Genomic DNA, 27,867 nt, shown 5'->3' on the forward strand with positions numbered 1-27,867 from the left:
CCAGACATTAGCGACATTATCCCCTTTAGTGAGCACTGGGTCAAGTAAAGCTCCCTCCCCTGTGTGTTCCATTACCATTTGAAGAGAGCCCCATGCAGGGCATCCAAGAAGTCATTGTGGCAACATGGTCTTCCCTAGGCTATGCTGTACCTGACCCAGCTTAAAAAAAAAAAAAAATCAGCCAACAACCAAAATCACATGTTTGACTCAATGGGAGATGGACAAATGCTTTTTGGCTGGTTTGGACATGGATCCTTCATAATGTCAGTCCTTTCAGAGTTGGAACTTGCACCCACAAAGGTTCTATTTCTTTCAGCATTTTGGGGTAGATTTTATAGTTTTGTGCGAGCGCGAACAAGAGTACGCGGGATTTCAATAGATATGCGCATAGCCGCGCGTATCCATTAAAATCCGGGATCGGCGTGCGCCTCGGAGGGAACTTTCTTTCGCCCTCCCCTCACCTTCCCCTCCAGACCTATCTAAACACCCCCCTACCTTTATCACTGGATTTACGCCTGCTGGAGGCAGACGTAAATCTGCGCGCGCCAGCGGGCTGCTGGCGCACCATCACCCGACCCGGGGGCTTTTCCGGAGGGCACGGCCACGCCCCCGGAACACCCCCGGGCTGAAACCATGCCCGCGGCGTCGCCCCCGAAACGTCGCGTCACCCGCACCATGCTCCTGAAACGCCGCGTCATGACTCGGGACTTGCGCGTGCCGCCGAGCCTATGCAAAATAGGCTCGGCGCGCACAGGGGGGGGGGGGGGGGGGTTTGAAAATCTACCCCTTTATTTTTATTTTGTATTTAAAAAGAAAAAAATATCTTATTTTGAGAAGCTTCTCCTTACAGTCCTTTAATTAATTGTTTCCTTTCCCTGTACTTTTTTTTTTTTTAATATCCTTACAAAATTTAGGACCCAGGAATATACCCCATACTTTAGTACCATTGACTATTCCTACAGACTCTTCTACTGTTGAGAGAATCTTGAGGTACAAAAGGAAGTACCAACAAATTAATTGCTTTTGCTTGAGTTTTTTTGTCCAGCAGAAGCCATGATTCATCTCAAGAAGTTAACCAAGCTTTCAGAAATATAAGTCTGGCTGCCCTGGGGAGGTTGGGTACAGCCATGCCTCCCTGTGTCTTGGGCAACCATAGGTGGCTTAACTTTATTCTAACTTATCGTTTCTGCCATATGAACTTAGATATACATTATGTAGATCATCAAACACACTGGCAGAAATTGAACTGAAAAAGGAATTGTAGCTTTGGCAACAGGTTCATTATAAGTAAATTAATTCTGTCAGTCTAGGAGATTGTCAGATGTTACCAAGCCAGCATATTGTGCTTCAACTGATTATATTAAAGGGGTATAGTTCTTTACATAAAGATTTTTTATGATTCTTGGGGATTTTGTCCCTAAATACTTAAACTGGCAAAGAACAAAGAGCATCTACCTGATCCCCCCACACTAACACTAAACACCACTATGGGAATCATTAACTAGTAAATAACATGTCTTATTCCCAACTAATTTAAAAAGAAATATGTTATTGTATATATACACCTTAAATGTATCTATTCACTTTTGTTAATACATACACTCAAAATTTTTGTTTTACAAATGTAAACAATTTTATTATATTGCACTTATCCCCATATACCAGATACACACGGTATATATCACACATCATTATAACATGATTCACAAACACATCAGCAATAGATCAAACTTTTTAATTCTTTCAAAAATATTTTTCTACTTTTTCAAATATTTTACTCCCCCGGCCATGCCTACCTCCAACACTCCAATAATAACAATAAATATCAACATTTACCCCCCCCCCCCCCCCCTCCGGACATACCTACCTCCAACACTCCAATAATAACAATAAATATCAACATTCACACCACATACATACCCCCTAAAAACACTCAACCCATAAAAAGGTTCAAATGCTCGTTATCTATATATATATGATTCTTATTCTCTTCTTTTTCACGTCATGAATCCATCCCATCAATTTATCATTGCTTGCTCTTTTGTCAAAAAAATGTTGATCCCGACAAGGTTCCTTGTTTCACCCAACTAGGGTTTCTTCAGGGGAAAATACAACCACTTCTTGCCTTGTCGCAAAGCCTTCTTTTAAACCCGAGCATCTAAGAAATACATAAATAATAAATGTCTCTCCAACTTAATATTTTAAACCAAAGATTACAGACCCCAATTATAAAGATACTTACTTACTCCAAAAACATCACACGCATGTCCGGAGACTCCCGTTGAAAACATTTCGCAATACCCTCTATAAACACAATACAAATGTTATCCACAACTTCTCAAACAAATATTTTACAAAAGAAGTTGTTTTTATATACCACTATAGCTATCACAGAACTTAAAAACTACACACCTGATCTCACATACCTTCAAATCCCAAACAACTTCAGATCCCAGACTTTAATGGATCAGACTCCACTCCGATTCCTGGTTGACCCGATTCGTAATCACAATTTCTGAAAAATACAAAGGATTAAACTTATACTCCTATTCAACCCTTATACTCACCATACCACAGCACACAACAAGGTGCAATTATGTCCATCAAATATTAGAGATAAATCGCCGTTAACATTCATAGAAACATATTCAATGACCAACCAGTCGTATACTGCCCTACCATCATCCACGGCAGTCCTTGGTCAAATACCTACTACCCCGCTGTTCAAGACTTATAACAAATATTCAGACCAATCACACACCACCAACGCCACAACGTATCCATCACCGTCTATTCAACACACCTGTAACTATATGGCCATTTCCATTCACGTGATGATAATTCCCCAATAAATGACTACCCCGGCACCTACTACCTCGTCATCAAATTTCCTCAACCCCCTCCTGACGTTCACGTACTTATGAATGAGGAGTCCCAAGATGCACATATTACCTCATCTAGACCCACCTCCTGACACACACATCCTAATGAGTGGGGAATCCCAGGATACCGAAAAACATTTATTTTCACTACCAATCCATATTTTCATCCACTATCCTTCTCCTAATACTCACATCCCGGCAGTTACGTATATCGTAACACTACACAACCCTATTCACCACGATTCCACAACAAGATAACCAAACAGCACTATTCACATAACCTCAATAGATCACATTAACATCCCAATATACCGGGGCACTTACACCTCAATCTCCATAAAACGCCTCCCATTCAATATCTGAGTTTAATCCCCATGGATGATATGAACGCCACCAAAAAAGAAATTTGTTCCAACTGCCATAGTCTTCGAGTGACATTTCCTTCAAACCATCCCTCAGCTTCATGACGACAAAAAATCTTAAATCCTCAACTTGATGATTTGTTTGTGTCCAGTGTGCCATCAGGGGCACACCTTCCTTACCGATGCGTAGGTTACTTTTATGTTCAATAATCCTCTTCTGTATCTGCTGCTTGGTGTGGCCTATATAGAGAAGCTTACAAGGACATGTCACCGCATAGATTACCTTCCCAGTTGTACACTAACATTTGTTCCTGATCTCAAAAGGAACCGTACCCTCAGCAATTTGAAACTGACATATGTTAATCCAATTATGGCACACCGAGCATCCCTGACATCTGCCTGTCTCTACTACCACATGATGGTGCTGATGATGTCCAGCTATTATCAAAGCTTCCTTTCTTTCCTTTTGAAGATGACTGGCAAAACTGATTATTTTCCACCTGAAAAAAGCTTTAAAAACGTTTCCCACCTCAGGGCCGGTGTATAGTCTTGCTCAGGGGGTTATGCATGTCAAATTTGTCGACTGCTTCCCTGACAAGGTCAGGGAATTGTCTGTCCCCTAGTAAGGAAGTATTGAGCCTCCATGTGAAGTTTTTTGGTTTGGCAGGTTCAAAACTCAGGTGGACACTCACAGGGTGATGATCTGGTAGCGTACTAGACATGATATTACCATCATGTATCTTAGATAACAATTTAGGATTGCAAAGGAAATAATAATGCTTGTAATGTTTACATGTTCTCTTCACCTAGTCATTCAATGTACATCTTTTTCAGTAGGATGCAAGTGATGCCAGATATCAATTATATTAAATGTTGTGATTAGTTCTCCAATTCTGGGTTTTAGGTATCTAGATGTTAGCTTAGAAGTTTTGTTGATCGATGGGTCGGGACATACATTCCAGTTTTCTCCTCTCCACAAGTGCTCAAATCCAAAAGTTATCATCTGTGAGAGCAAGGAAAAAAAAAATCAGATTGTTTTGCATTTGGGCCATAAATTTTTACTAATGTGAAGGGGACAGAATGCAGCAAACAATCTAGTATGATATATCTTCCTTAAACATCCGCCCTTGAGTGGCAGACATCCAGGTGCAAAATTCTTGCTAATAAGAATACATATTCCCCTACTCCTGGAGTTATATGAAGAATAATAAATTTGCCTGAATTAAGGTTTTATGCTTATTGTCGGTAAGATATGTTTCTGACAGAAGCAATTTGTATGTCTTATTCTGACTTGCAAATTGAAGAATACGCTTTCTTTTAATGGGGGAGGAAATACCTCTAACATTTAAAGAGATACATAAGAACATAAGAAATCCCATACTGGGTCAGACCAAGGGTCCAACAAGCCCAGTATCCTGTTTCCAACAGTGGCGGAGCGCACTGTTAACCCACGATTGGTCGCACGTTTGACGTGCTAGCTTTACCCCTTATTCAGTAAGGGGTAATAGCGTGTTGAAAACACGCGTCCAACCCCCCCGAACCTAATAGCGCCCGCAACATGCAAATGCATGTTGATGGCCCTATAAAGGTATTCCCGCGCGATTCAGAAAGCAAAATGTGCAGCCAAGCCGCACATTTTACTTTCAGAAATTAGCACCTACCTGAAGGTAGGCGTTAATTTCTCCGGGCACCAGGAAAGTGCACAGAAAAAGCAGTAAAAACTGCTTTTCTGTGCACCCTCTGTCTTAATATCATGACGATATTAAGTCGGAGGTCCCGAAAGTTAAATAATTTGAAATCGGCCCACGGCTCACGGGTTGAAAACCGGACGCTCAATTTTGCCGGCATCCGGTTTCCGAACCCATGGCTGTCAGCGGGTTTGAGAACAGACGCCGGCAAAATTGAGTGTCGGCTGTCAAACCCGCTGACAGCCGCCGCTCCTGTCCAAAAACAGGCGCTAGGGACGTGCTATTGTCCCTAGCACCTCTTTTTGCCACAGGCCCTCATTTAAATACAGAATCGCGCACACAGGAGTGTGGCCTGTGCGCGCGCCGCAGCTTTTACTGTATCGGCTCGTCAGTCACAAATACCTGGCAATTACCCAACCAATAAGCTACTATTGCTTATTAATTACCGTCATAGCAGTTTATAGAACTTATCCAAACCTTTTTTAAACCCAGTTACACTAACTTCTGTAACCACATCCTCTGGCAATGAATTCCAGAGCTTAACTATGCGAGTGAAAAATATTTTTTTTTTATTTGTTTTAAATCTAATTTCATGGAAGTGTCCCCTGGTCCTTCTATTATCTGAGAGAATAAATAACACATTTATATAAACTTATTCAAGTCCTTTCATGATTTTGTAGACTTCTACCATATTCCCCCCCCCCCCCCCCAGTTGTTTCTTCTCCAAACTGAACAGCTCTAACTTCTTTAGCCTTTCCTCATAGGGCAGCCATTCCATGGCCCTTATTTTGGTTGCCCTTCTCTGCACTTTTTCCAGTGCAGCTATATCCTTTTTGAGATGCAGTGACCAGAAATGCACACAGTATTCAAGATGTGGTCGCACCATGGAGTGACACAGAGGCATTATGACATCCTCTGTTTTATTTTCCATTCCCTTCTTAATAATTCCTAACATTCTGTTTGCTTTTCTGATTGCCACAGCACACTGGCCGATGATTTCAATGTATTTTCCACTATGACGCCTAGATCTCTTTCATGGGTGGTAACTCCTAAGATAGAACCTAACATTGTGAAACTCAGCAAGGGTTATTTTTCCCTATATGCATCACTTTGGACTTGCCCATGTTAAATTTCATCTGCCATTTGAAAGCCCAACCTTCCAGTCTCGCAAGATCCTCCTGCAATTCATCACAATCTGCTTGAGATTTAACTACTCTGAATAATTTTGGGTCATTCACAAATTTGATCACCTCACTCATTGTACCCCTTTCCAGCTCATTTATAAATATATTAAAAAGCACCAGTCCAAGTACAGATCCCTAAGGCACTCCACCGTTTACCTTTTTCCACTGTGAAAACTGACCATTTAATCCTACTCTGTTTCCTGTCTTTTATTTATTTATTTTGAACTTTTCTATACCGACATTCATGTAGAAAGTTACATATCATATTGGTTTACAGTGGAACAGAATATTGCAACAGGCATTACATAGAACAGTGGTTACATAGAACTGGGAAAACAGGTGATAAAACTAGGTGTAGTATAAGCAGCTATTAAAGTGAGAGATACTTGGAGAACAGGATGACGATTAATCAGAAAAAGACCGGAAACCAACACAAAAGCAATTTAAAATAAATATATATATGTACAATAAGTCTGTGTAAGATGGTAAGATAGTATGTCCAGTCCAGGTCAAAACTGAAAGAGGTCCGGGGCAGGATAGGAGAACATGTGATCTGCCGAGTGTGTAAACAGAATCGTATGGAGAGCAGAGGAAGAGCATTCCTGCGTTGGAGGAGGGGTTTGTCTGGTTATGGATAAGCTTGTTTGAATAGCCAGGATTTGAGTTTTGGGTTGTTTTTTTTTTAAAGTAAGTGGGCATGGTTCTTGCCGGAGATCTGGGGGAAGAGCACTCCAATGTGCGGGCCCAGCGGTGGATAAGACACGTTTCATTAAGGCTGACTTTACTGGGGGGGGCATAGAGAGTGCCTTTGTAGGCAGATCTAATCGGTCTGGAGGATTCATGGAGACAAAGAGGTAAGTTCAGACCAAGGGGTATTAGATTGTGTGTGGCTTTGTAAATTATCATAAGGACTTTGTAGAGAATTCTAAATTTGATAGGAAGCCAATGTAAGTTACGAAGTATGGGCGTGATGTAATCTCTTCTGTTGGTGTTGGACAGGATCCTAGTGGCAGAGTTTTGTACCATCTGCAGGGGTCTGATAGCGTTTGCTGGGAGACCTAGGAGGAGCGAATTGGAGTAGTCGAGTTTTGAGAAAATGATGGATTGAAGCACCATGCGGTAGTCATGGAAATAGAGGAGGGGTCTCAACTTTTTCAATACTTGAAGTTTGAAAAAACAGTCTTTTGTGGTTGTTTTGATAAAATTTTTTAGGTTGAACTGGTTATGAAGAGTAACACCGAGGTCTCTGACATGCGATGAGATATTTATTTGAGAAGTGAGTGGTATGTTGTTTAGTCCATAATTGTTGTCATGTGAGATAAGGATCTCCGTCTTATTGGTGTTGAGGACTAGGTTAAGGCTGGTGAGAAAGTGGTTGATTGATTGAAGGCAATTGTTCCAGAAGCTGAGGGTTTTGGAAAAGGAGTCCTTGATAGGGATTAATACCTGCACGTTGTCAGCATATATGTAGTGGGTTAGCTTAAGATTTGCAAGAAGCTGGCAGAGCGGTAGGAGGTAAATGTTAAAGAGAGTTGGGGAGAGAGAAGAAACTTGGACTCCCATGGAAGACCTGACGGGGTGGGATTCTTTGTTAACTTTGACCTTAAAGCATCTATTGCCAAGGAAAGACTTGAACCATCTGTGGGCCGTGCCAGTAATGCCAATGTCCGTGAGACGATCTAATAGTATTGCGTGGTTCACTGTGTCGAATGCCACGGATAAAATCGAGAAGAGCGAGAAGGTACGGTTGTTTTTTTTCAAGGCTGAGGATGATTGAGTCAGAGAGTGAGATTAAGAGCGATTCTGTATTTAGTGATTTTCGGAATCCAAACTGTACTGGGGCTAGAATCTTGTGCGAGTCCAGGTATTCTGAGAGTTGCTTATTGAAGATTTTTTCCAGTAGTTTCACAATAAATGGTAAGTTAGCTATCGGACGGAAGTTGGCGGGATCCGCTGGAGACAAGTTAGGTTTTTTTAGCAATGGTTTGAGTATCGCGATCTTAAGAGCGTCTGGTACTAGCCCTTGCGCAAGAGAGCAATTAATGATTTCTGAAATAGGCTTCGCAATGATTTTAGGGATGGAGATGAGGAGATTTGACGGTATAGGGTCTGATGGATGAGAGGATGGCTTGAACTTCTTGAGCAAGACTTCAATCTCCAATGAGAAGGTGGGCTCGAATGTTTCGAGTCTGTAGTTTTGCTGAATAGTGGTGTGATAGGGGAGATGCGATTGGTTATTGTTGGAAATAAGCGGCGCTACCAAGTTGGAGATTTTTTTATCAAAGTAAATGGCTAATTCTGTAGCTTTGGTTGAAGCTTGGTCATCGGGAATAGTTGGTGGGGTAGTTTTTGTAAGAGATGAAACATACGAGAACAGGGCTTTCGAGTCAAAGATGAAGTGATGAATTTTTTGGGTGAAGAAATGTAGAGATTACTTACCTGATAATCTCCTTTTCCTTAGTGTATTTATTTATAATTTTTTTATACCGAAGTTCAATTAACAGAGTTAATTATCATTCCGGTTTACATTACAACCAAAAACATTGACAGTAACCAAAGTTGTCTTACAGAGAACAAAGGAGGAGATAACTAGTGTATGCAGATGGACTCAAAACAAATGGGTATAGTGTGCTCGTGCTAGCAGTTGGAGATGGATCTGACGTCAGCACGGGTACATATACCCCCACAGGAAGTGTCGCAATTCAGTAATCTTCCTTGCAAAAGCTTTATGGATATATGTGTGACTGACCGATCGTTTAAATGAACAGGATTACCCTGACCAATTGATGGTAGCTGGAGACCGCCAGTGTACTCAGCCGGAAGGCGTCGACACCCGGCAGGGTGGATGCCCTACATAAGAAAACATGGCTTACCGTGAGTCGGCGAATCCCCATGTATACCGGCAGCCGGGCGGGATGCTGAGTCCATCTGCATACACTAAGGAAAAGGAGATTATCAGGTAAGTAATCTCTACATTTCCTAGTGTGTAGCAGATGGACTCAAAACAAATGGGATGTACAAAAGCTACTCCCGGACTGGGCGGGAGGCTGCCCAAGGACAGTGTAGGATTGCCCTTGCAAATGCTGTGTCCTCCCTGGCCTGGAGGAGTCTGATTCTAGGAGCCCTGGGGGAGGGGCATAAATAAGGCATATTTGAAGCTGGGAAGATTTGAAGACTGCGAATTCCAGATTAGCTACTTATTCTGAAAATAGGAGAGTAAATCTTAGATTCTTTTTGCCATTAGGAGTAGGCCGCCGCCTCTTTTTTTGGGTCTAGGGATTGAAAAAATGTCGTACAACTGCGTGGGAAGTTGGTTTGTTAGTACTGTGTCAGTGGGTTTCAGCCACGTTTCTGTAATTGCGCATATGTCGGGTTTGGCGTCCAATAGATAATAGTTGATAATGTGGATTTTTTTCGTGAGAGATTGGGCATTGAACAGGGTTAGTGAGAATAAAGAGAGGCCCAGTAGTTGAATGAGGGGGGAGATTGTGATGGGGATTAGCCTCTTGAGTTGAGTGTTAAGTATGGTAGTGGGTTTGGTGTTGTATCTGAAGTGGTTGAAGATGATTGGGATTGGGAAGGTCCGCATCTTGGCTGGTGGAGCTCAGTAATTCCGCTGGGTGTGTCTGCTGAGTGAGTCCTCTGAGTGACCATCTGCTGAGTGAGTTCATTGAGTGCGTCCGCTGAATGTCAGTCTGCTGAGAGAGTCCACTAGAAGACTCCGCCTGGTGTTTGTCTGTTGAGTGAGTCTGCTGAAAGTCAGTCTGCTGAGTGGGGAGGATGGAAGAATGAGGGAAGAGAGAATGTCTGAAGAAGCGATATGGATTAGCTGGTTCTGAGCGTATTAGAACGTGCTGCTGGGTTGGCAGGATGGAAAACTTTGCTAGGTGTTGTTCCGGTGCGCACAAAGGGGCAGGCCCCTTTGTTGCGCAACACCGGGAGAAAGGCAGGGACTTTAAATCCCCAGAGGTCGCCGGCTAGTGATGTCACCGGAGTGCCCTGCTCCGGGTTGGCTGGTGGTAGAAGAGGGTGTGTAACCCGAAGAATCAACAGGCCGAGACGATGAAGAGATCAGCCTCGTGGTCGGCGGGGGGAGCCCATTGGAGGTGAGAGCGAATTTAGAAGGCCTTACCCCGACGGGCTTTCAGCGCCAACTGCGCAGGCCCAGACTCCCTCCTCTCACTTCGTCCATCTGCGGGTCCGATCGCGTCAAAGAAGAACGCCGGGAGGAAGGCAGGGAATTTAAATCCCCGGAGGTCGCCGGCTAGTGATGTCACCGGAGCGCCCTGCTCCGGGTTGGCTGGTGGTAGAAGAGGGTGTGTAACCCGAAGAATCAACAGGCCGAGACGATGAAGAGATCAGCCTCGTGGTCGGCGGGGGAGCCCATTGGAGGTGAGAGCGAATTTAGAAGGCCTTACCCCGATGGGCTTTCAGCGCCAACTGCGCAGGCCCAGACTCCCTCCTCTCACTTCGTCCATCTGCGGGTCCGATCGCGTCAAAGAAGAACGCCGGGAGGAAGGCAGGGAATTTAAATCCCCGGAGGTCGCCGGCTAGTGATGTCACCGGAGCGCCCTGCTCCGGGTTGGCTGGTGGTAGAAGAGGGTGTGTAACCTGAAGAATTGATGGGCCGAGACGATGAAGAGGTCAGCTTCATGGTCGGCGGGGGAGCCCGTTGGAGGTGAGAGCGGATTTAGAAGGCCTTACCCTGACGGGCTTTCAGCCCATGACTTTTTAGTTTTCTTAGAAGCCTCTCATGTGGGACTTTGTCGAACACCTTCTGAAAATCCAGATACACTACATCTACCTGATCACCTTTGTCCACATGTTTATTCACCCCTTCAAAAAAATGTAGGAGATTTGTGAGGCAAGACTTCCCTTGGGTAAATCCATGCTGGCTGTGTCCTATCAAAACACGTCTATCTAAATGTTTTGTGATTTTATTCTTTATAACAATTTCCACGATTTTTCCCAGCACTGAAGTCAGGCTCACCAGTCTATAGTTTCCCAGATCACCCCTGGATCCCTTTTTAAATATAAGGGTTATATTGGCCATCTTCCAGATGATTTTATTGATAGGTTACAAATTTTTACTAATAGGTCTGAAATTTCTTTGTTTAGTTCTTTCAGAACCCTGGAGTGTATACCATCCAGTCCAGGTGACTTATGACTCTTCAGTTTGACAATCAGGCCTACCACATTTTCCAGGTAAGCTCTGGAATTCATTACCATGATTTGGTTCAGTTGATCTGAATCATCACCCATGAAACCAATTCTGGAGAAGGTTCTCTCTCCAATATCCTCTTCAGTAAACACTGAAGAAAATAAATTGTTTAATCTTTCCGCAATAGCCTTATCTTCTCTAAGTGCCCCTTTAACCACTTGATCATCCAATGGTCCAACTGACTGACTCCCTTGCAGGCTTTCTGCTTCGGATATAATTTTAAAAAGTTTTTATTGTGAGTTGTTGCTTCCCATTTGTTGCGTGGAGGCCTCTTACCTCCACGGCCCAGTGGGCCGCATCCCCAGGCTATCCTGTGGCAGGACGCTGGCGACCAGCCCACCTCTGCGGCCCGGGCCACCGCCATGGGTCCTTGCGGCCAGGCCATCATCTTCACGGCATGGCAGGAGCCGTGCCAGGCCTTTCCCTTTGCGGCAGGAGGCCACTGGCATTCCTTGCCCCCTCCAGGGGAGGGGCCCTTGTTCCTGCAGCAGGAAGCCGCTCTTCAGCCTCCTTGGTGCGGCAGGATACCGCCGACATTGTCAGGGCCTGCTCTGAGGCCCAGCTCAGCTCCTGCTTGGCAGCGGCAGGGACGGCGCTGTCCATGGTCCTGCCCACTTCCCCTAAGGGGCAGGGCCGTGGCTCTTCACAAGATTTAAAGGGCCAGTAGGGAGCGGTCCCTTTGGCTCTATGTTGGACTCCTCCCTGGGCGTCTTCCTTCTTCTGTCTAGAAATAGGCTGCCTGGCCAGTCAGTCCTTGTTTCGGCAAGGAGCTAGTCCTCCCAAGGACTCCTCGTCTTCAGCTCTTGCCTGGCATCCTTGATCATCATCCATGGTTCCAGTCTTGATGTCTGATGTCTCATCCCGGTCCTGATCAACCCGTGCCTCCGGAGATTCTTTGCTTTTAATCCGAGTTCCATGTTCCGCATTTTAATCTGCTCCTGAATCCAGTCCTGACTCTGGAGGATCCAAGGGATTGCTTCACTCCTGTGCTATGAGACCACCCGAGCCTGTCCCACTCCTCATGTGGTCCACAACCAGCCATCGGGCTGAGTAGGGCGCATGGAGGACAGTGTGGTCCATGACCAGCCTCCGGGCTGGGTAGGGCGCCTGAGGGTCTTGCTCATCCCCTCTGTGTCTCTGCCCAAGCTCCAAGGACTTTACTCATCCATGTCTGCATGGACTTTGTCTGTTCCTGACTCCCAGACTGTTCTCACCGCAAGGGCACACACTCTCCTTGTCCCACGCTGGAGAACTCCCAGTTGCGCTCCGTTCCATCGTCAGCGCAACAGAATTGCCAAGCTTGAGCGTCCCGAGCTCGAGACAGACGCAAGCTCCAGCACCATTATTACTTAGCTTCCCTAATTTCTCTTAGCATTTCACTGTCCGTCTCACCATTTTGGCCATACCCACCATGAAGTAAAATACATCTGAAACAGAGAAACCAGGAACAAAAGGACCCCATCTAGAACATTATAAAAACATCTCAAAGGAAAATGTAGAGATTACTTACCTGATAATCTCGTTTTCCTTAGTGTATGCAGATGGACTCAAAACAAGTGGGTATAGTGTGCTCGTGCTAGCAGTTGGAGACGGATCTGACATCAGCACGGGTACATATACCCCCGCAGGAAGTGCAGCAACTCAGTAATCTTCCTTGCAAAAGCTTTATGGATATATGTGTGACTGACCGATCGATTAAATGAACATGATTACCCCGACCGATTGATAGTAGCTGGAGACCGCCAGTGTTCTCAACCGGAAGGCGTCGACACCCGGCAGGGTGGATACCCTATATAAGAAAACATGGCTTACCGTGAGTCGGTGAATCCCCATGTATACCGGCAGCCGGGCGGGATGCTGAGTCCATCTGCATACACTAAGGAAAAGGAGATTATCAGGTAAGTAATCTCTACATTTTCTAGCGTGTAGCAGAAGGACTCAAAACAAGTGGGATGTACAAAAGCTACTCCCGGACTGGGCAGGAGGCTGCCCGAGGTCCGTTCAGGATTGCCCTCGCAAATGCTGTGTCCTCCCTGGCCTGGACGTCCAGACGGTAGAATCTGGAGAAGGTATGGAGGGAGGACCATGTCGCCGCTTTACATATCTCTGCAGGCGACAGCATCCTAGCTTCTGCCCAAGAGGCCGCTTGCACTCTGGTAGAGTGAGCCTTGACCCGTAGAGGTGGTGGTTTTCCCGCTTCTACGTAGGCTGCCTTGATAACTTCTTTGATCCAGTGGGCGATGGTTGCCCGTGAGGCCACTTCCCCTTGCTTTTTCCCGCTGTGAAGGACAAATAGGTGGTCCGTCTTTCGCACTGCTTCTGACATTTCCAGGTATCTGGACAGCAGCCTGCCGATGTCGAGATGGCGTAGTATTCGACCTTCTTCCGACTTCTTCAAACCTTCCGTGGTAGGCAAGGATATGGTTTGGTTGAGGTGGAAGTGTGAGACTACTTTGGGTAAGAAGGAAGGAACCATGCGAAGATGGATAGCCTCTGGAGTGATTCTGAGAAACTGATCACGGCAGGACAGTGCTTGTAGCTCAGATGCGGCGTGCTGAGCATACAGCCAGCAGGAACACCATCTTCAAGGTTAACAAACGGAGGGACAGGCCTTGAAGTGGTCTGAAGGCGTGTCCCGCTACAAATTCCAAAACTAGGTTGAGGTTCCACAGGGGTACTGGCCACTTCAGTGGCAGGCGAATGTGTTTGACTCTTTTCAGGAAACGTGAAACGTCTGGGTGTGTGGTGATGCTGTTGCCGTCACTCCGGGGACCGTAGCAGGATAGCGCTGCCACTTGAACCTTGAAGGAATTGAGGGACAGACCCTTCTGAAGTCCATCTTGCAGGAAATCCAAAATGATAGGGATCTTAGCGGCATGTGGATTGGTGCTGTGAGTGTCGCACCAGGCTTCAAATACTCTCCAGATCCTTATATATGTTAGTGATGTGGAGAACTTGCGTGCTCGGAGGAGTGTATCTATTACCGGCCCCGAGTATCCTCTTTTCTTCAGTCTAGCCCTCTCAATGGCCAGACCGTAAGAGAGAATTGAACTGGATCCTCGTGGAGGATGGGACCTTGCCACAGCAGGTCCCTGTGTGGAGGCAGGGGAAATGGAGTCCCTGCCAGCAGTCTTCTCATGTCTGCGTACCAGGGTCTTCTTGGCCAGTCTGGGGCCACTAGAAGAACTAGGCCTCTGTGCCGCTGAATCTTGTGTATAATGGCGCCCAGCAGGGGCCATGGAGAAAAGGCATATAGCAGGATCCCCTGAGGCCATGGCTGTACCAGGGCATCGATCCCCTGGGATAGCGGGTCCTGCCTGCGGCTGAAATATCTGGGTACTTGAGCGTTGGACCTGTCCGCTAGTAGGTCCATGCCCGGCGTCCCCCACTGATCCACAATCATCTGGAAAGCTGTGGGCGACAGCTGCCATTCCCCTGGATTTAGGCTATCTTCCTGCGGGGGTATATGTACCCATGCTGACGTCAGATCCGTCTCCAACTGCTAGCACGAGCATACTATACCCACTTGTTTTGAGTCCGTCTGCTACACGCTAGGAAATATCCCGTTTTATTTAAAGTAATAATCAAAAAGGCTTTGAAACTCCTGTTACCAATGCTTTTTAACCCACTGCAGAAGTACAGTCAGTATACCATTTACCCCTCCCATTGAAATTACTCCGTTGAAACCCCAAATAACTCTCTCCACACGCCCTCCAACAATCGGACTGGTGATGTTTCTGTTTTCCCATTGCTGCACGCCTTATAGTCTGGCTTTTTACATTTACTATTTCAGTTTTTTGTGTGCATGATTCTATTTGTACTTTTATGGTCTCTTCATGCCCTTCATTTGTTGAGAATCTATGTTCTGTATATGTGACTGAGATGAGGTATTCTGCTATTGTGTAGGGCCTATAGCAGCCTGGTTTGTTCTATTTACCTAATAGGAGGTAGTGTTATATGGCTCCAATGCTGTGTTTTCGTTGGTAGGGTTATTACTGTTTGAGTGCTAGCAGTTTAGTACTGTTTTGGTATGGTAGGTTTACTATATTGTAACTTGCAGTTCAGTTTTATTCATGGCTTTCTGAGGGCCAAGCCCAAACCATTTTACAATAGGTCTAATACCCTACTGCAGGGCAACCTAAACCTGTACTGGGGGCCCGACAGCCAGTCGGGTTTTTAGGATATTCAGAATGAATATGCATATACTGAGTTTCCATGGTATGCACATTAATCTTATGCATATTCACTGTGGCTATCTTGAAAGCCCAACTGGGTGTGGGGTCCTCAGGACAGGTTTGGAAAGCCCTGTCCTACAGATTCCAAGTGTCTTTTTTGCAGGATTTCCTCACTAGCATCATAGTAGTGCATGTAAATATAATATATGTGCTGTGATATTTTTACCTCTGAAGACTGTACTTTAAATGTCCTTTTACATGCAAAATCTATTACTACAAATACCAAATTTTTGTGTGTTGAGGGCTGGAAGTGGGGGCTCAAGGTTGTAAGGTTTGCTTAGGGCACCTAATATCCTTGCACCTGCCCTAAAAATGTGTACTATACACACACCCCACCATTCATCCATCTCCCACTTCCCCAGGGGTCAAATGTTGGGAAAGAGTGGGAGGCAGGTAGTAGGGTTCCTGGGAGTGTGACAGGGTTTGCAAGTATCCTACAACTATTATCAATGATACTATCTACTACTCCTCTTGGAAACTTAGCCCCTGCCTCTTCCCCTTCAAGCATTTCAAATCAATAAAAGGGCCAAACTCTAAAGAGAAACTCCTCCCTTGGCCCACTTAGTGATTTGACCTGCATTGTGCCAGGAAGGGAGGAGCACCATCTCATCTCTCTGTAAGGGAGATACCAGATGTTCTACCACTGTATGCATCAAAACATGTCTTCTACTTTCTATGAATACTGACCTCAGAGGGACACAGATTGTAAGAGATGGATGCTGACATGTATGTTCCAGCAAAGAAACACTGTCTCAAGACAGAAACAAGATAAGAACTTGGACTAGCACAACAATGCTATCCTACTTATCAGATCGGCTTGTTGATTATAAGCTCCTTTCTAAATAAAAAAGTAAGCAGCCCTAGGACAGCCAGGGCAGAAACTAAAAAGCAACTTAATCCCCTAAAGCAGAACACACAGCCTGTCCAAGGACACTTAACCAGACAGGAGCAGCAGTTACTACCGCCCCCCGATGGAAGAGGAGGGAGAATCTGAAAAGGAACAAAAATTGTTGACATGGCAAGACAGCGCCGGTCAAAATGTGACCAGACACAGTCCAGGGTCACCACATGGAATGAGCAGTGACTCCCCCTACTTGGAAAGGGTGTATGTGTGTGTGTGTTGGGGGAGGGGGGGGGGGAGAGAGGTCAGCAATCTGAAATGCAGAGATGACAACATCCAGCCACTGCATGAACGTTTTGCATATTCAATCAGCTCACTGTTATAAGAAAGGGCAAACAAGAAAAAAAGGGAACACCTGACGACGCAAAGACATCAACCCTGCCCCTCCTTGTGTCGAGGCGGCAGAGGACTGGGGGGTGTCCAGGGAAACTAAAGAGAGGAAAGACCTGCCTGATATCTGGTCACAGGTTATTTATTTATTTATTTTACTATTTTTCTATACCGGCTTTCACGACCAGGGGTCGCATCAAACCGGTTTACAATTAACATTTCGTGCATTGAACAGAAAACTTGAGGAACTAAACTGGTGCAGGAATAGCAGTTACAATAAAACAAGGAAGTATACAACTGGGAGAATAGGAAGCAGAAGAAGAAAATATAACAATTGATACAAAACATAATTACAAAGAATCTTTACAATATCTGCAAAATTAAAGGCCAGTTATGAAGCCAGAGATGGCCCCAGGTTGAGAAACACTGCCTCAGCCCAGCCAGTACAGGACAAAGGAAACAAGCTCTTTCCCTCAATACAGTCCTCAAGTTCTCCAGCCAGAGATGGCCTCATATGAGATGCCTCCTCAGCCCTGGCAGTACCAGGACTAAGGAAGCAAGCCTTTCCCTCAAGATAATTCCAGAGATCTCCAGCCAGAGACTGCTCTAGAGGCAAACAGAAGAGAATCTCCCAAAGTTGGAAGGGGCTAGCTAGCTACCTACCTTTATTAATACTCTTTGCAGGCTAAGGTATATGGCACATTCCAATCCAGTAATAAAGCAGATCTTTAGTATAAATCAATGCTAAGTAGCAAGAACTTTAGAGATGTACTATTTATTTTCTTCTAAAAGCTAATCCTGCAAAGTCTGACAAACAAAATCCTAATTCTGTGGCTAAAAACATGTGGTCTTGGAGGGGGAGGAACAAGATGGCTGCCTGAGTGGATGTCTTTTCTGCTGCTCCATTTCCAGTTTTCCTACGATTTCACTTTACCTACATTATGCCTCATAAAAGGAAAGGGAAAGTTCGGGTTTTTCCATCTGAACCTTGTATTCCCTCTGACTAGCGATTCATCTCTGAATATGCCGTCCCTACCCCGGATTTGAGGGGTTCAAGTCTTGCTGGCGTGGCGGGGAGAGGAGCACAGTTTTCACCTGGGGAGGTGTCGAGCCCGCTGGACCCATGACCACTGCTGCTGGCTTCTCCTCTGGGCATCGCTGACACAGCTGAGACACTGGGCATTGACCTCACTGAGCAGTCTCAGGTGGATGGATTTGCTGGCATTTGCTCAGACCAGGCACAGACTCCTTTCACTGCTCTACAGCCAGAGGCTCCCGAGGAGAGAGGAGTGATTGGCAGAGTCAGTTCCCCGGTTTCATCGGAGGGGAGCAGCTGTGTGGCTGGATCAGGAGTTGAAGTTTTTCGGCCTTTTTGGAGATTAAAAAACCAGCGGTGGTCACTTTAGAGTCCCTTTGGGACTTAATTGCAAGTATGTCTCTTACATTCAATGAACAGTCCTGGCGCTTAGAGACTGTCTCTCAAAGGTTGGACTTAGTTGCAAGAGATTGTTACGTCCTGTCTCAGACGGCTTCGACCCCTGTGCCTCACCTTTCTTCACTCTCTCTCCTCAAGCCTTGGGAAAATGGCTGCTGCTGCATCTTCATGCCGCTCTCTCCGGCATCCCCGGAATGGCAAAGGCGTTCGCCATGGATTTCCCGAAGGCCTCCTAGGGTGCACGTGCGCACACCACCCACGTCTTTATCCATGTCATGGCGGGAACCTCGGGGGCGTTCCCTCTGAGTGTCGTCATGCCATCCGGGTATTTAGCCTTCCCCCTTCGTTGCTAATTGAGTTAGCCAAGGGCTCTGATCCGGACTTGTCTCGTTCCAGTCTAAGCTGCTCTGCCGCTCCCAGCTGCCGCTGGAAGCTCTCTACCCTTTGGGGTCTACGCTAACCTGGGTACCCGCTCCTCGGGGGCCCTTGAGCTTTCTTTCAGATACCTAATTGGGATACCGGGTACTCGCTCCTCGAGGGCCTGCTCGCCCTACTTGGTGCCTACAGCTCTACTACTTCTGCCTGCCAGGTTATCATCTATACAGCTATCTACTTCAGTGAGTAACTTAATTCACAGCTTGTGTCATCTACATCTGGGCTCCCTCTTCCACCCTGCGCTGCTACACAAACGCGGGACTGGTCTCCTCTCCTGAGGACCCCTGGACTACCTACTGGGTTACCTCACTTCTGCCACCCCTAGGCAGTACCACCAAGCTGTATAATAAATATGAATTCACTGTGTTTCCGTGTATTGAGTATAGCCCGGTACTGCGGCTCCTCCCCGTGGTCATCACCGCAGTACCCAAGAATCCACTCCAACACCTCAAAACCCTAACAGAGATCACCAGCAGATACTCCAGGAACATTCCTCTTCCATTCAAGTTTTGCATAACGATATTAAAAGTTTGCAGGATTCTAATGCCGTAATCATTCGGGAGCGTATGTCTTCCTTGATAAAGCTGGAATCCATGGAAAATTTTCTGAGGCATTTGAATCTGCAATTGTTGAATTTTCCTAAAGTTCTTGGCGAGTTACCATCAGTTACATTCAAGAGATATATGCATGAATTCCTTAAAATTCCTTCAAATGCTACTCCCGCTGTAAAGAAGATTCTGTTTCTCTCAGAGACAGAATTCTACTCAGCCTTGTTCTCCTAATAATGTGGTGGACTTCTCTAATTTATCTGAATATTTAGAAAACTAATGTGGAGGTAATAGAGATCTATTTTGCTTGTGTCCTTTTCAGAGCAGGATCTGAGTTTGTTATGAAATTTTACTTCAAGAGTTTAAATATGTCCTATTTTGGGGGCATGGTCCGAATTTATCCAGACCTAGCCAGAGCTACTCAATTACGTCACAAAGCTTTCCTGGTAATGCGTCCTGAAGTTACTGCTTTAGGTGCAAGTTTCTTGTTATGATATCCTTGCAAATGCATAATTAAGCTATGTGATAATTCTTATATTTTTTTCAGTCCAGAACAGTTGCGGGAGTTCTTGAATGCTAGAGTAACAGGTCCTGTAATAATTTGTGGAGCAAGTGTGTGGGTCATATTAAGTGTGTATGGGGTAATTCAAGCAGCATTCTTGTATTAATATGTTCTTATTGTTCTCTTTCTTCTTTTTCCTCCCCCCCCCCCTTCCTGTTTCTTTGGAAAACAAAAAAACGGATTTGTTTTCTGTTTTTGTTGTTAATCATATTAGAATTTTTTTCAATATTTTCTCTTAATTTCTATTGCAAAGTTTATCCTTAAACACTAATTAAAAAAAACAAACAAACACATGGTCTTTTCTGAACTATTCCGATTGTGCAGTATAGGGAGGTAGCAGAGAGAACTGTCTGCAGCACCGCTGGCCCCAACAGGTGTGCTGTAGCAGACAGATTCCCAAACTCCTAATATCTCGTACACCTCGCCTCAAACAGATAATCTGTATCTTCTGAATATTCCTAAAGAGACATGAATGATATCCCTCATTTTCCAAGCACTTTACTGCCATCCACGATAGTCCCAGACAGCCTGTTTCAGGCTCCCCGGGGGGGGGAGGGGGAGAGAGAGAGAGAGAGAGAGAGAGAGAGAGAGAGAGAGAGAGAGAGGAGAGAGAGAGAGAGAGAGAGAGAGAGAGAGAGAGAGAGAGAGAGAGAGAGACTTACTATAGTGCCTATGCCCTACATAGGTATTTTAACCCCTATGGGAGGGCCACCTACTAACTCGGGGTGGGGATTAGGTATGAGCGTCGGGGGTTGGGGGCCACTTTCGCATTCCACATGAGACCTACGGACTGAACAGTGGTCTCTAGTGCAGATTTGTTGGCCGTCAGAGTGAGGACGCTCACTCCAAGCGGAGATTTGGCCAACATTCTCTCCACCTAGCATGTTGTTGCCCAGGTAGAGTGTCCATCAAGCTAGGTAGAGAGAACGTTGCCCAAACCACTTCTTGGAGTGAGCGTCCCTCACTCCGACAGCCAGCAAATCTGCACTAGAGACCACTGTTCTGTCCGTAGGTCTCATGTGGAATGCGAAAGTGGCCCCCAACCCCCGACGCTCATATCTAATCCCCACCCCGAGTTAGTAGGTGGCCCTCCCATAGGGGTTAAAATACCTATGTAGGGCATAGGCACTATAGTAAGTCTCTCTCTCTCTCTCTCCCCCCCCCTCAGGAGCCTGAAACACGCTGTCTGGGACTATCGTGGCAAATATCGTGCACCGCGATAAAAGACTGAAAGAATCATCGTGCAGTGGGAAAACATCGCATGCGGTGCTAATGTTTTCGCGAATGGCGAAAACATCGCCGCACGCGATGTTTCCCCACTGCACGAAAGAAGCCTCATTTGCATTGGTAACGCCCCCTGATGCGTTACCAATGCGATATTGGAAAATAAGGCCCTTAGTTCTTTATACGGGAGATGCAGTGGAACTGTCTTACGAGGCATCTGGTTACTCACGGATGCTGCTAGCTCCATAGAAAAATTAATCTCATGATTCCCAACAGTAGAATGCTGAAGGAAAGTATAAGTAGGCAAGAAACTCTGAAATGGCCTGAGGCCTGTTAAAAAGACATGCATTTGTGTGGCTGTGCAATTATGAACATCAATACTTTAACTCAAGCCCATCATATATGCAAGACTCAAAACAGAAAAAAAAAAAGTTATTATAGGACTGCCTCCTGTACCCAATACTGCTTTTACAGCTGCCACCATCAAGAGCAGAGGAAAGCAAATCATAGTGTTACGAGGAGCGAGCATAACGCACCCTTTTGAACAATTCATTAGAGCCATATGGGCCAAATAATAAAAAAAAAAAAAAAAAACCAAAAAGCCCGAGAAGTTTCATGCAGAACTAATGCACCCTACTTTCCAAAACTCGCATATGCACATGAGACCCCCTGACATTTACTGAGAAATTTGTTGTGGATACTACACTAAAAATAGAAAAGTTATTGGGTGACACACACATAAGATAATAAGAAAAGAAAGTGAGGCTACTTTGATGCAGGACAGAATATGAGCAGGATGTAGATATGGAAATTTACTTACACAGACTTATTTTATGCAAATTAAAATAGTAAACAGGCCAAGAGGGTCAAATTTTGAATTTTCATTTCTATAATTTTATTTATATTCCACCTTTCAGGCACTTCAAAGAGGATTATAGATAATATAGGTATTTCCATGTCCTCAGTTTAATTACAAAAGCTCTGTAACATTCCATACCTCCCACTGTTACAATTAGTTTAATAAAATTCACTTAAGATTTCTATTCTCTTCACTCTTATCAGAAGCGAATATGAAGTATGGTTAAAATATCAGAATCTCATGCATGTTTTCAAATTATACAGTGGCAATTCATTTCTCAGGAAAATTTTGAAATCTAGCTGCAATGCAAATCACAATCAATTATTTGAATACCATGGACACACTGAGACAGCTCTCTGCACTGAAAAAATAAATAAGGGACATTTCACAAGGCAGCTAAATGCTCTAAAGAATAGGTATTGTAGGGACAAGGCATAAAAAGCCACAATTCATAGATTTTGCATAACTTAGAACTGTCCTTTGAAGAGATTAAGTTAGCTTGCACTAGAATGAAAAAATTAAAATGGGAACCACCGCAAATTGGCTTTGCTCAAAGATCAGGAAGTAACAGCATCAATTTCAGTCTTGAATGTAAAATCAGCCCTCTTGGTGTAAATTTGTTTTCCAATACTAGTCCACTTTTTTTTTTTCAGTTTATACTTACATTTGTACTGTTCCAGACCTCAGAAGCTAGAGCGACTACCATGGTAGTATTGGGGGGAGGGGGGGGGGGGGGAGGAAGAGAAGAGGTGATTTTGTATTCCTCCCTCCTAGTCCCCTTGCTGGTGGCTGCAGCTGGCAGTTAACTCAGACAGTAAGAGGATAAACTCCTGCATAGGAGGGGAGGAAAACCCCATGTTCTCAGTTAATATTCACAGTTTAGTTAATCTGGATGCTAACCAGTCAGTTACTGTTTAAATAGCCCATTGTGTGACTAGTGCACTGTGAAATTTACAAGCACCTCCCAGAGACCTGACAGAAGAGCTATCATTAACAGAAGATCCTGATTTCAGGACAATAACAGAATTTCTCACCTTAAAATTCTGGGAAACTGTTTAAAAGAAGAGTGTGCCCGGAGAGAGTAAAACAACCCTTTGGGGGGATAGGCTAATATACAAGATCAAAGCTTTATAAATTGATGACCACTGGAATAGGCATTCTAATTTTTGTACCTTACAAATTAGTTAATTTCAATACACAATTAATCATGATAGTGGGTTTCCAATTCTCTTCCAGCTACAAAAGTTACTGGAAAGATCAGAAGTTCAGTTGGCTTTAAATAGTTAAAAAGTGCTGGAATCATAGCTGGAAACAAACTAAACTTTGTGAATTCGCTGAAAAGAAACCTAGACTTGGCCGAAGAAATCTGATGGATCCAAACTGCTTGTAGCTTTTTTCTTCCCCCAAAGACATTTTGCTGCAAATACTTGGGGGGCATCATCCCCCGTTGTAGCAAGAAACTAGTCTTATTTTTTAGATCAGGAATTCCCAGCGGCAGCATAAAGTTTAAAAGAGAAACAAGTAAAGTTATTCTTAAAAGGTGGGCGAGAACCATTTCTGTACATAAAAGTCCGGACACGCCGAGGCCAGCCTTTCTACGCATTCGAGGGGGTAGAAATACATCGTTAATTTCCTAGGTCCAGTTCTCGATTTGCTGCTGTTTCTGTCTGTTTATTTAATATTTTCTTTCACAATAAAACTTCCCAGGCTATTTGCAGAGGCAAAATATCCCTGCCCCCAAGGACCTGCGCTTTCCGCACAACAAAAAAAGAAGTTGAGAAATACTGGCACAACAGTGGACATAAACTTAACAATGCTGTGAAAATATGTTTGCAGAAAACAGACAATCGTTGGATTAAATGCATTCAAGTTAGATATAATGCCTTTTTGTATCAAACCTTCAGCAACGGGAGGGTACAAAAGTTCCCTGTGGCCGTTTCCTTGCTCCCTTTGTCAGGTTTGCGCTTTGGCGTCTCCACTTGGCGCATTACCCAGAGGCCTTTAAGCGCGATTGTTTCTTTCCCTTTAATGACATTTACCGGATCAAAACATGCTGTTAATTCGATCAGAAAGCTTTACCCTCCCGAACAATGCCAGAATAATTTCTCCCGAAGTTGGTTAAATTGAGCAAAATTAGGCAAATGAATGGAGGGTCTGTAGGCGACGCATCTCGCAGGTGACGCCGCATAATGCGCTCTCAGCCCAGCTGCATTGCTCTTCCTCGGCTCCTCTTTTTTTCCCAGCATTATTAAAATTTAGCCCCAACCGAACCATTCAAACTGGTCAAAGCACATTTTCTTATAGGATAATAGGCTACAAATTGAGCCTCTCCAGAGAGGGACTCCACCGAGGTAACCCTCGTGTGCCAAAGCCTGCGGGAGAGGCCGCGGACGGGAGAGAGAGAGAGGAAAAAAAAGGGCCGCGCTCGTGTGCCAGCCGCAGCCCCACACCTGCCGACGGGCCCGGCGCATAAAGAGGCGTCCACACAAAGCTTGCCAGCTCTCATAAAGATAGACTTGTCACCAAGTCGTGTGAGAAATCCCCCAGAACAAACGGGGGCACTCCGTCTCCAAAGGCTATCCCTTGAACTCGGCGGAACAGCCGATTAAAGGCTTACTTAATTACTCTAATGACTCCAGACAGGCTCGGGGCTGCGGCGAAAGAAAAGAAGAGAGGCCGTCGCGTGAGAACGGAGAGCCTCGAGCCGCCCGGGGCCTGGCCCTGGCCAGGCTGCGCGCGCTCTCTCCCTGCGCCCCGCGCGCGCGCGCGCGGCGGTTACACCTTCGCTTCAGTGCCGAAGCGCAGGCTGCAGCCGGCGATCACGTGGACCTTTGGAGGGCCACGTGGAGTAACAAAGCCCACTTGCCCCCTTGCTAGCCTCCCCTCCTCCCCTGTCATGCTTTCTTTAAACTGATCTTTAATGCATGGCTCCCCCACTCTCTGCCTTCCTAAACGCTGCCTCTCTAATCCCACGGACTAATTCAGGCCCATGAATACAGCAGGGCCCCTAAGTGATCGCTTTATAAGCGGTCCCTAGGAGGTGAGGCCGCTGCAGTCCACCTGAGGCGCTGAGAGAGTGCGGAGCAAACGGGGCAGCTCCGCCGGGCGGTTCCACCCGAGGGCTGCTGGATTTCCAACATGAAAGAACGGAAAGTGAGTGGGCTTCTCCTTTCCTTGCGCACGGATGGAGGCGTCTTATTGCCAAAGTGCCTCTAGGATCATCAGTTAAAATGTGCATTCTCTGTTTTCTATAGATTAAACAAAAAATATTTGAATGCACTTTGTAATATTTTATGGGAAAAGCCCAGAAAACTGGTGTCCCGTAGAGCTGGTAGTTTCCCTCAAAGTGCAGACCCCCCTCTAACATGCTCGCTTTGGCATTCTACCTGGAAAAAACCGCATGCATATTTAAGAGCGGATATGGATTTGGGTCATTTAATGTCATCTGGAAATCCTGTAATAAAAAAGTTAGCGTTGTAAGAAACCAAGCCCTTCTTAATGTATTGTGCATGCTTTTCGTTTTGCGTTACACTTTGATGTCCTCAGCTTTGGGTGGGAGAGGGAAAACAGATTTAAAGTTGCTTTAAACGTGACCTTGTTTCCAGAGAACTCCGGTTTCCCACAAAGTAATTGAGAAGAGGAGGCGGGATCGGATCAATCGCTGTCTTACCGAATTAGGAAAGACGGTGCCAATGGCTTTGGCAAAGCAGGTATGCGCCTGATTCTCAACTGGCATCATAGAGCCGAATCCAGAGCCTGGCCGGAAAGTCTGGGAGCGCGAATACTTCCTGATTAGTTTTACAATTTGTTTTATGGTGATATAATGCGGGTTGCACCGGACAAATGACTATTTTGAAGAAAAATGCCTTGCATTTAAATGCTGCTTGGTTACAGGCTGCTTTTTACGGCCCTTTTAGGTGTTTCTCCTGTCGCTTTAGTATATCTTTCCCATAGCACGGATTTCATTACCAGCTAAATACAGTTGCTATTCCAGTTGCAGCTCTTTTGGTCTAATCCTAACATTACATTTTACCGTGGTCATTTCAGAGCTCCGGGAAGCTGGAGAAAGCCGAGATCCTGGAAATGACAGTGCAGTATTTGCGAGCCTTGCATTCTGCAGAGTTTCCTCGTGGAAGAGATAAAGGTAAGGAGAAGTTCAGATCATCTTCTAGCGTAGCCGTACTGAGCTGAAACTGTGTGAAAAGAAAACGTGCCGTGGGATTGCTATCATCGTGCATTTTTTTGTATTTATTTGATTGTAAACTGCTTTGGTTTGGTCTTTATGTTGAAGGAAGGCGGTATATAAGTGTAATATAGGGTAACGTTTACACCTTATTTAAGTTGGGGCTGGGTTTGGCGGGAAGACAAGTTCATGTGCACCTCTGACTTTATTTTTCTCGCTTTCTCCCGTTAAGAGCTCCTGACAGAATTTGCCAACTACTTTCACTACGGCTACCACGAGTGCATGAAAAACCTGGTGCACTACCTGACCACGGTGGAGCGCATGGAGACCAAAGACAGCAAGTACGTGCGAATCGTGGCCTTCCTGCAGTCCAAGGCCTGCCTGGCCCCGGAGCCGCTCTTCAGCGCCCTGGCCGAGGCGGACCTGCACTACCAGCGGCCGGACTATGCCAGCCCGGGGGCCGGCGAGCCAGCGGCCTTCCCGCAGGCAGCAGGGCCTTTCCCCTGGCCCGGCCCGGCCCGCAGCCCCGGCGGGGCCTACCTGCCCGTTCAGTGCGGCCCCGGCCCACAGCACGGCCCCTTCCTCGCCCCCGTGCAAGGACTGGAGCGCCATTACCTCAGCCTGCTGAGCCATTCCCATACTGGCACCTTTGGCCAGCACCCGGGCGTCCTCTGACCACAGCTGGGGGCGCATCTGGCTCTAGGACATCGCAGCTGGCACTCGGTGTATATAAGAGATTGGACTGATGATAAGCAGAGACTGCCGCTTTCTGGGCTTAGAAAGGCGGGGTGCCTGGCTCCAGAGAAAGCGTTTTCTAATAAGTCTATTTATAGATCCTGTTGTATAACGTCGGAGAGCTTTTGGCTTGTATATGTACAGAATGTGTAATAAAATCTATATGCTAACTTTGGTGTCCTATATACATTTTTTAAAAGGCGAATAACTCATGCGATGGTAAAATTACTTACGTTTAGCAGAATTTCTGTAGGATGTATTTACTCCTATAAAATGTTGAAGGATGTTTCCCTCCTCCCCCCCCCTTTTTTTTTTTTTTTAGATATAATAATAATGGAGCATTGCAAAGTTATGCAACTGCCAGGAAAACGTACCAAAGTGACTCCCTCTAAAATAGTGAACAAAAGTACACATCAACACAATCTTATATTATACAATACTTTTACACGTTCAAGGCAGAATACAGGTTAAATATATATAATAAGTAATAATAAAAGAAAAAAGTTTAAATACTTTTAATGTTGCATTTTATTACTTTATCACATTGTTTTATAATAAATCTAGTTGCATTGCGATTTAACCGAAAGCCTGAACAAGCCCCATTGCCTTTACAATACCTCTATTTCTGCGTATACGGATGCAGTTCAGGCAGAGTTTTTGCTTGCGTTTTAGTTTACAGCGGCCAAGCTTCTGCTAAAAGGTGATCGATCTATCTCCATCCTCAACGACTTGTGGTCCCAAGAGAAAGAGAAACAACTTTTAGCATCTCTTCTGCAGCTCTGGTAAAACTTCTAATCGTAACTGGCAGGAGGGGGGAAAAAAACGTAACTGCTGGCCTCGAGGGACTGGTTTGCAAGCTTGTGGCAAAAATGAGAGTGCGTGCGTGTTGCATTTTTGTGCGCGCTCCGAAACGCGCACGGTCTCCGTTTTCGAGTCACCTCACCGTTTTCGGCCAAACAGCTGTCCAGTCGGGTCGTAACTCGAGCCGGCCAGGCAGTCAAGCTTTCCTGTCCGAGCCTCAGGAAACGGGGCTGGCTGCGGGGAAGACGCTCAAGAGCCGCAGTCTCAAAACCACCTCTGCTT

General features: G+C 45.4%; 1 protein-coding gene and 1 long non-coding RNA gene across 7 annotated transcripts; one reads left to right on the forward strand and one right to left on the reverse strand.

The window, feature by feature from the left end:
- Window positions 1–1,857: 1,857 nt before the first annotated feature.
- LOC115081767 lies at window positions 1,858–24,656 on the reverse strand. 6 transcript variants are annotated; one of them, XR_003853989.1, is made up of 5 exons: window positions 24,484–24,656; window positions 4,051–4,247; window positions 2,427–2,515; window positions 2,243–2,304; window positions 1,858–2,158 (listed from the first exon to the last, which is right to left on the reverse strand). It is a non-coding gene; the product is annotated as an uncharacterized LOC115081767 (long non-coding RNA). The 6 variants fall into 6 exon arrangements; XR_003854053.1 differs by lacking the exon at window positions 24,484–24,656 and adding an exon at window positions 23,906–24,438; XR_003853880.1 differs by lacking the exon at window positions 24,484–24,656 and adding an exon at window positions 23,765–23,868.
- On the forward strand, window positions 24,550–26,954 carry HELT (helt bHLH transcription factor). Its single transcript, XM_029586112.1, has 4 exons — window positions 24,550–25,019; window positions 25,472–25,576; window positions 25,914–26,010; window positions 26,282–26,954. Exons 1-4 carry the CDS (start codon window positions 25,005–25,007, stop codon window positions 26,722–26,724), a joined length of 660 nt encoding a protein of 219 aa, XP_029441972.1. The 5' UTR covers window positions 24,550–25,004; the 3' UTR covers window positions 26,725–26,954.
- Window positions 26,955–27,867: the final 913 nt, after the last annotated feature.

Source organism: Rhinatrema bivittatum, chromosome 1 (genome assembly GCF_901001135.1).
Source record: "Rhinatrema bivittatum chromosome 1, aRhiBiv1.1, whole genome shotgun sequence".
Taxonomy (NCBI): domain Eukaryota; kingdom Metazoa; phylum Chordata; class Amphibia; order Gymnophiona; family Rhinatrematidae; genus Rhinatrema; species Rhinatrema bivittatum.

Coding starts and splice junctions, on each gene's coding strand:
- HELT (XM_029586112.1), top strand. Junction 25,577..25,913: donor CAATGGCTTTGGCAAAGCAG/GTATGCGCCTGA, acceptor TGGTCATTTCAG/AGCTCCGGGAAGCTGGAGAA. Junction 26,011..26,281: donor TCCTCGTGGAAGAGATAAAG/GTAAGGAGAAGT, acceptor TCTCCCGTTAAG/AGCTCCTGACAGAATTTGCC.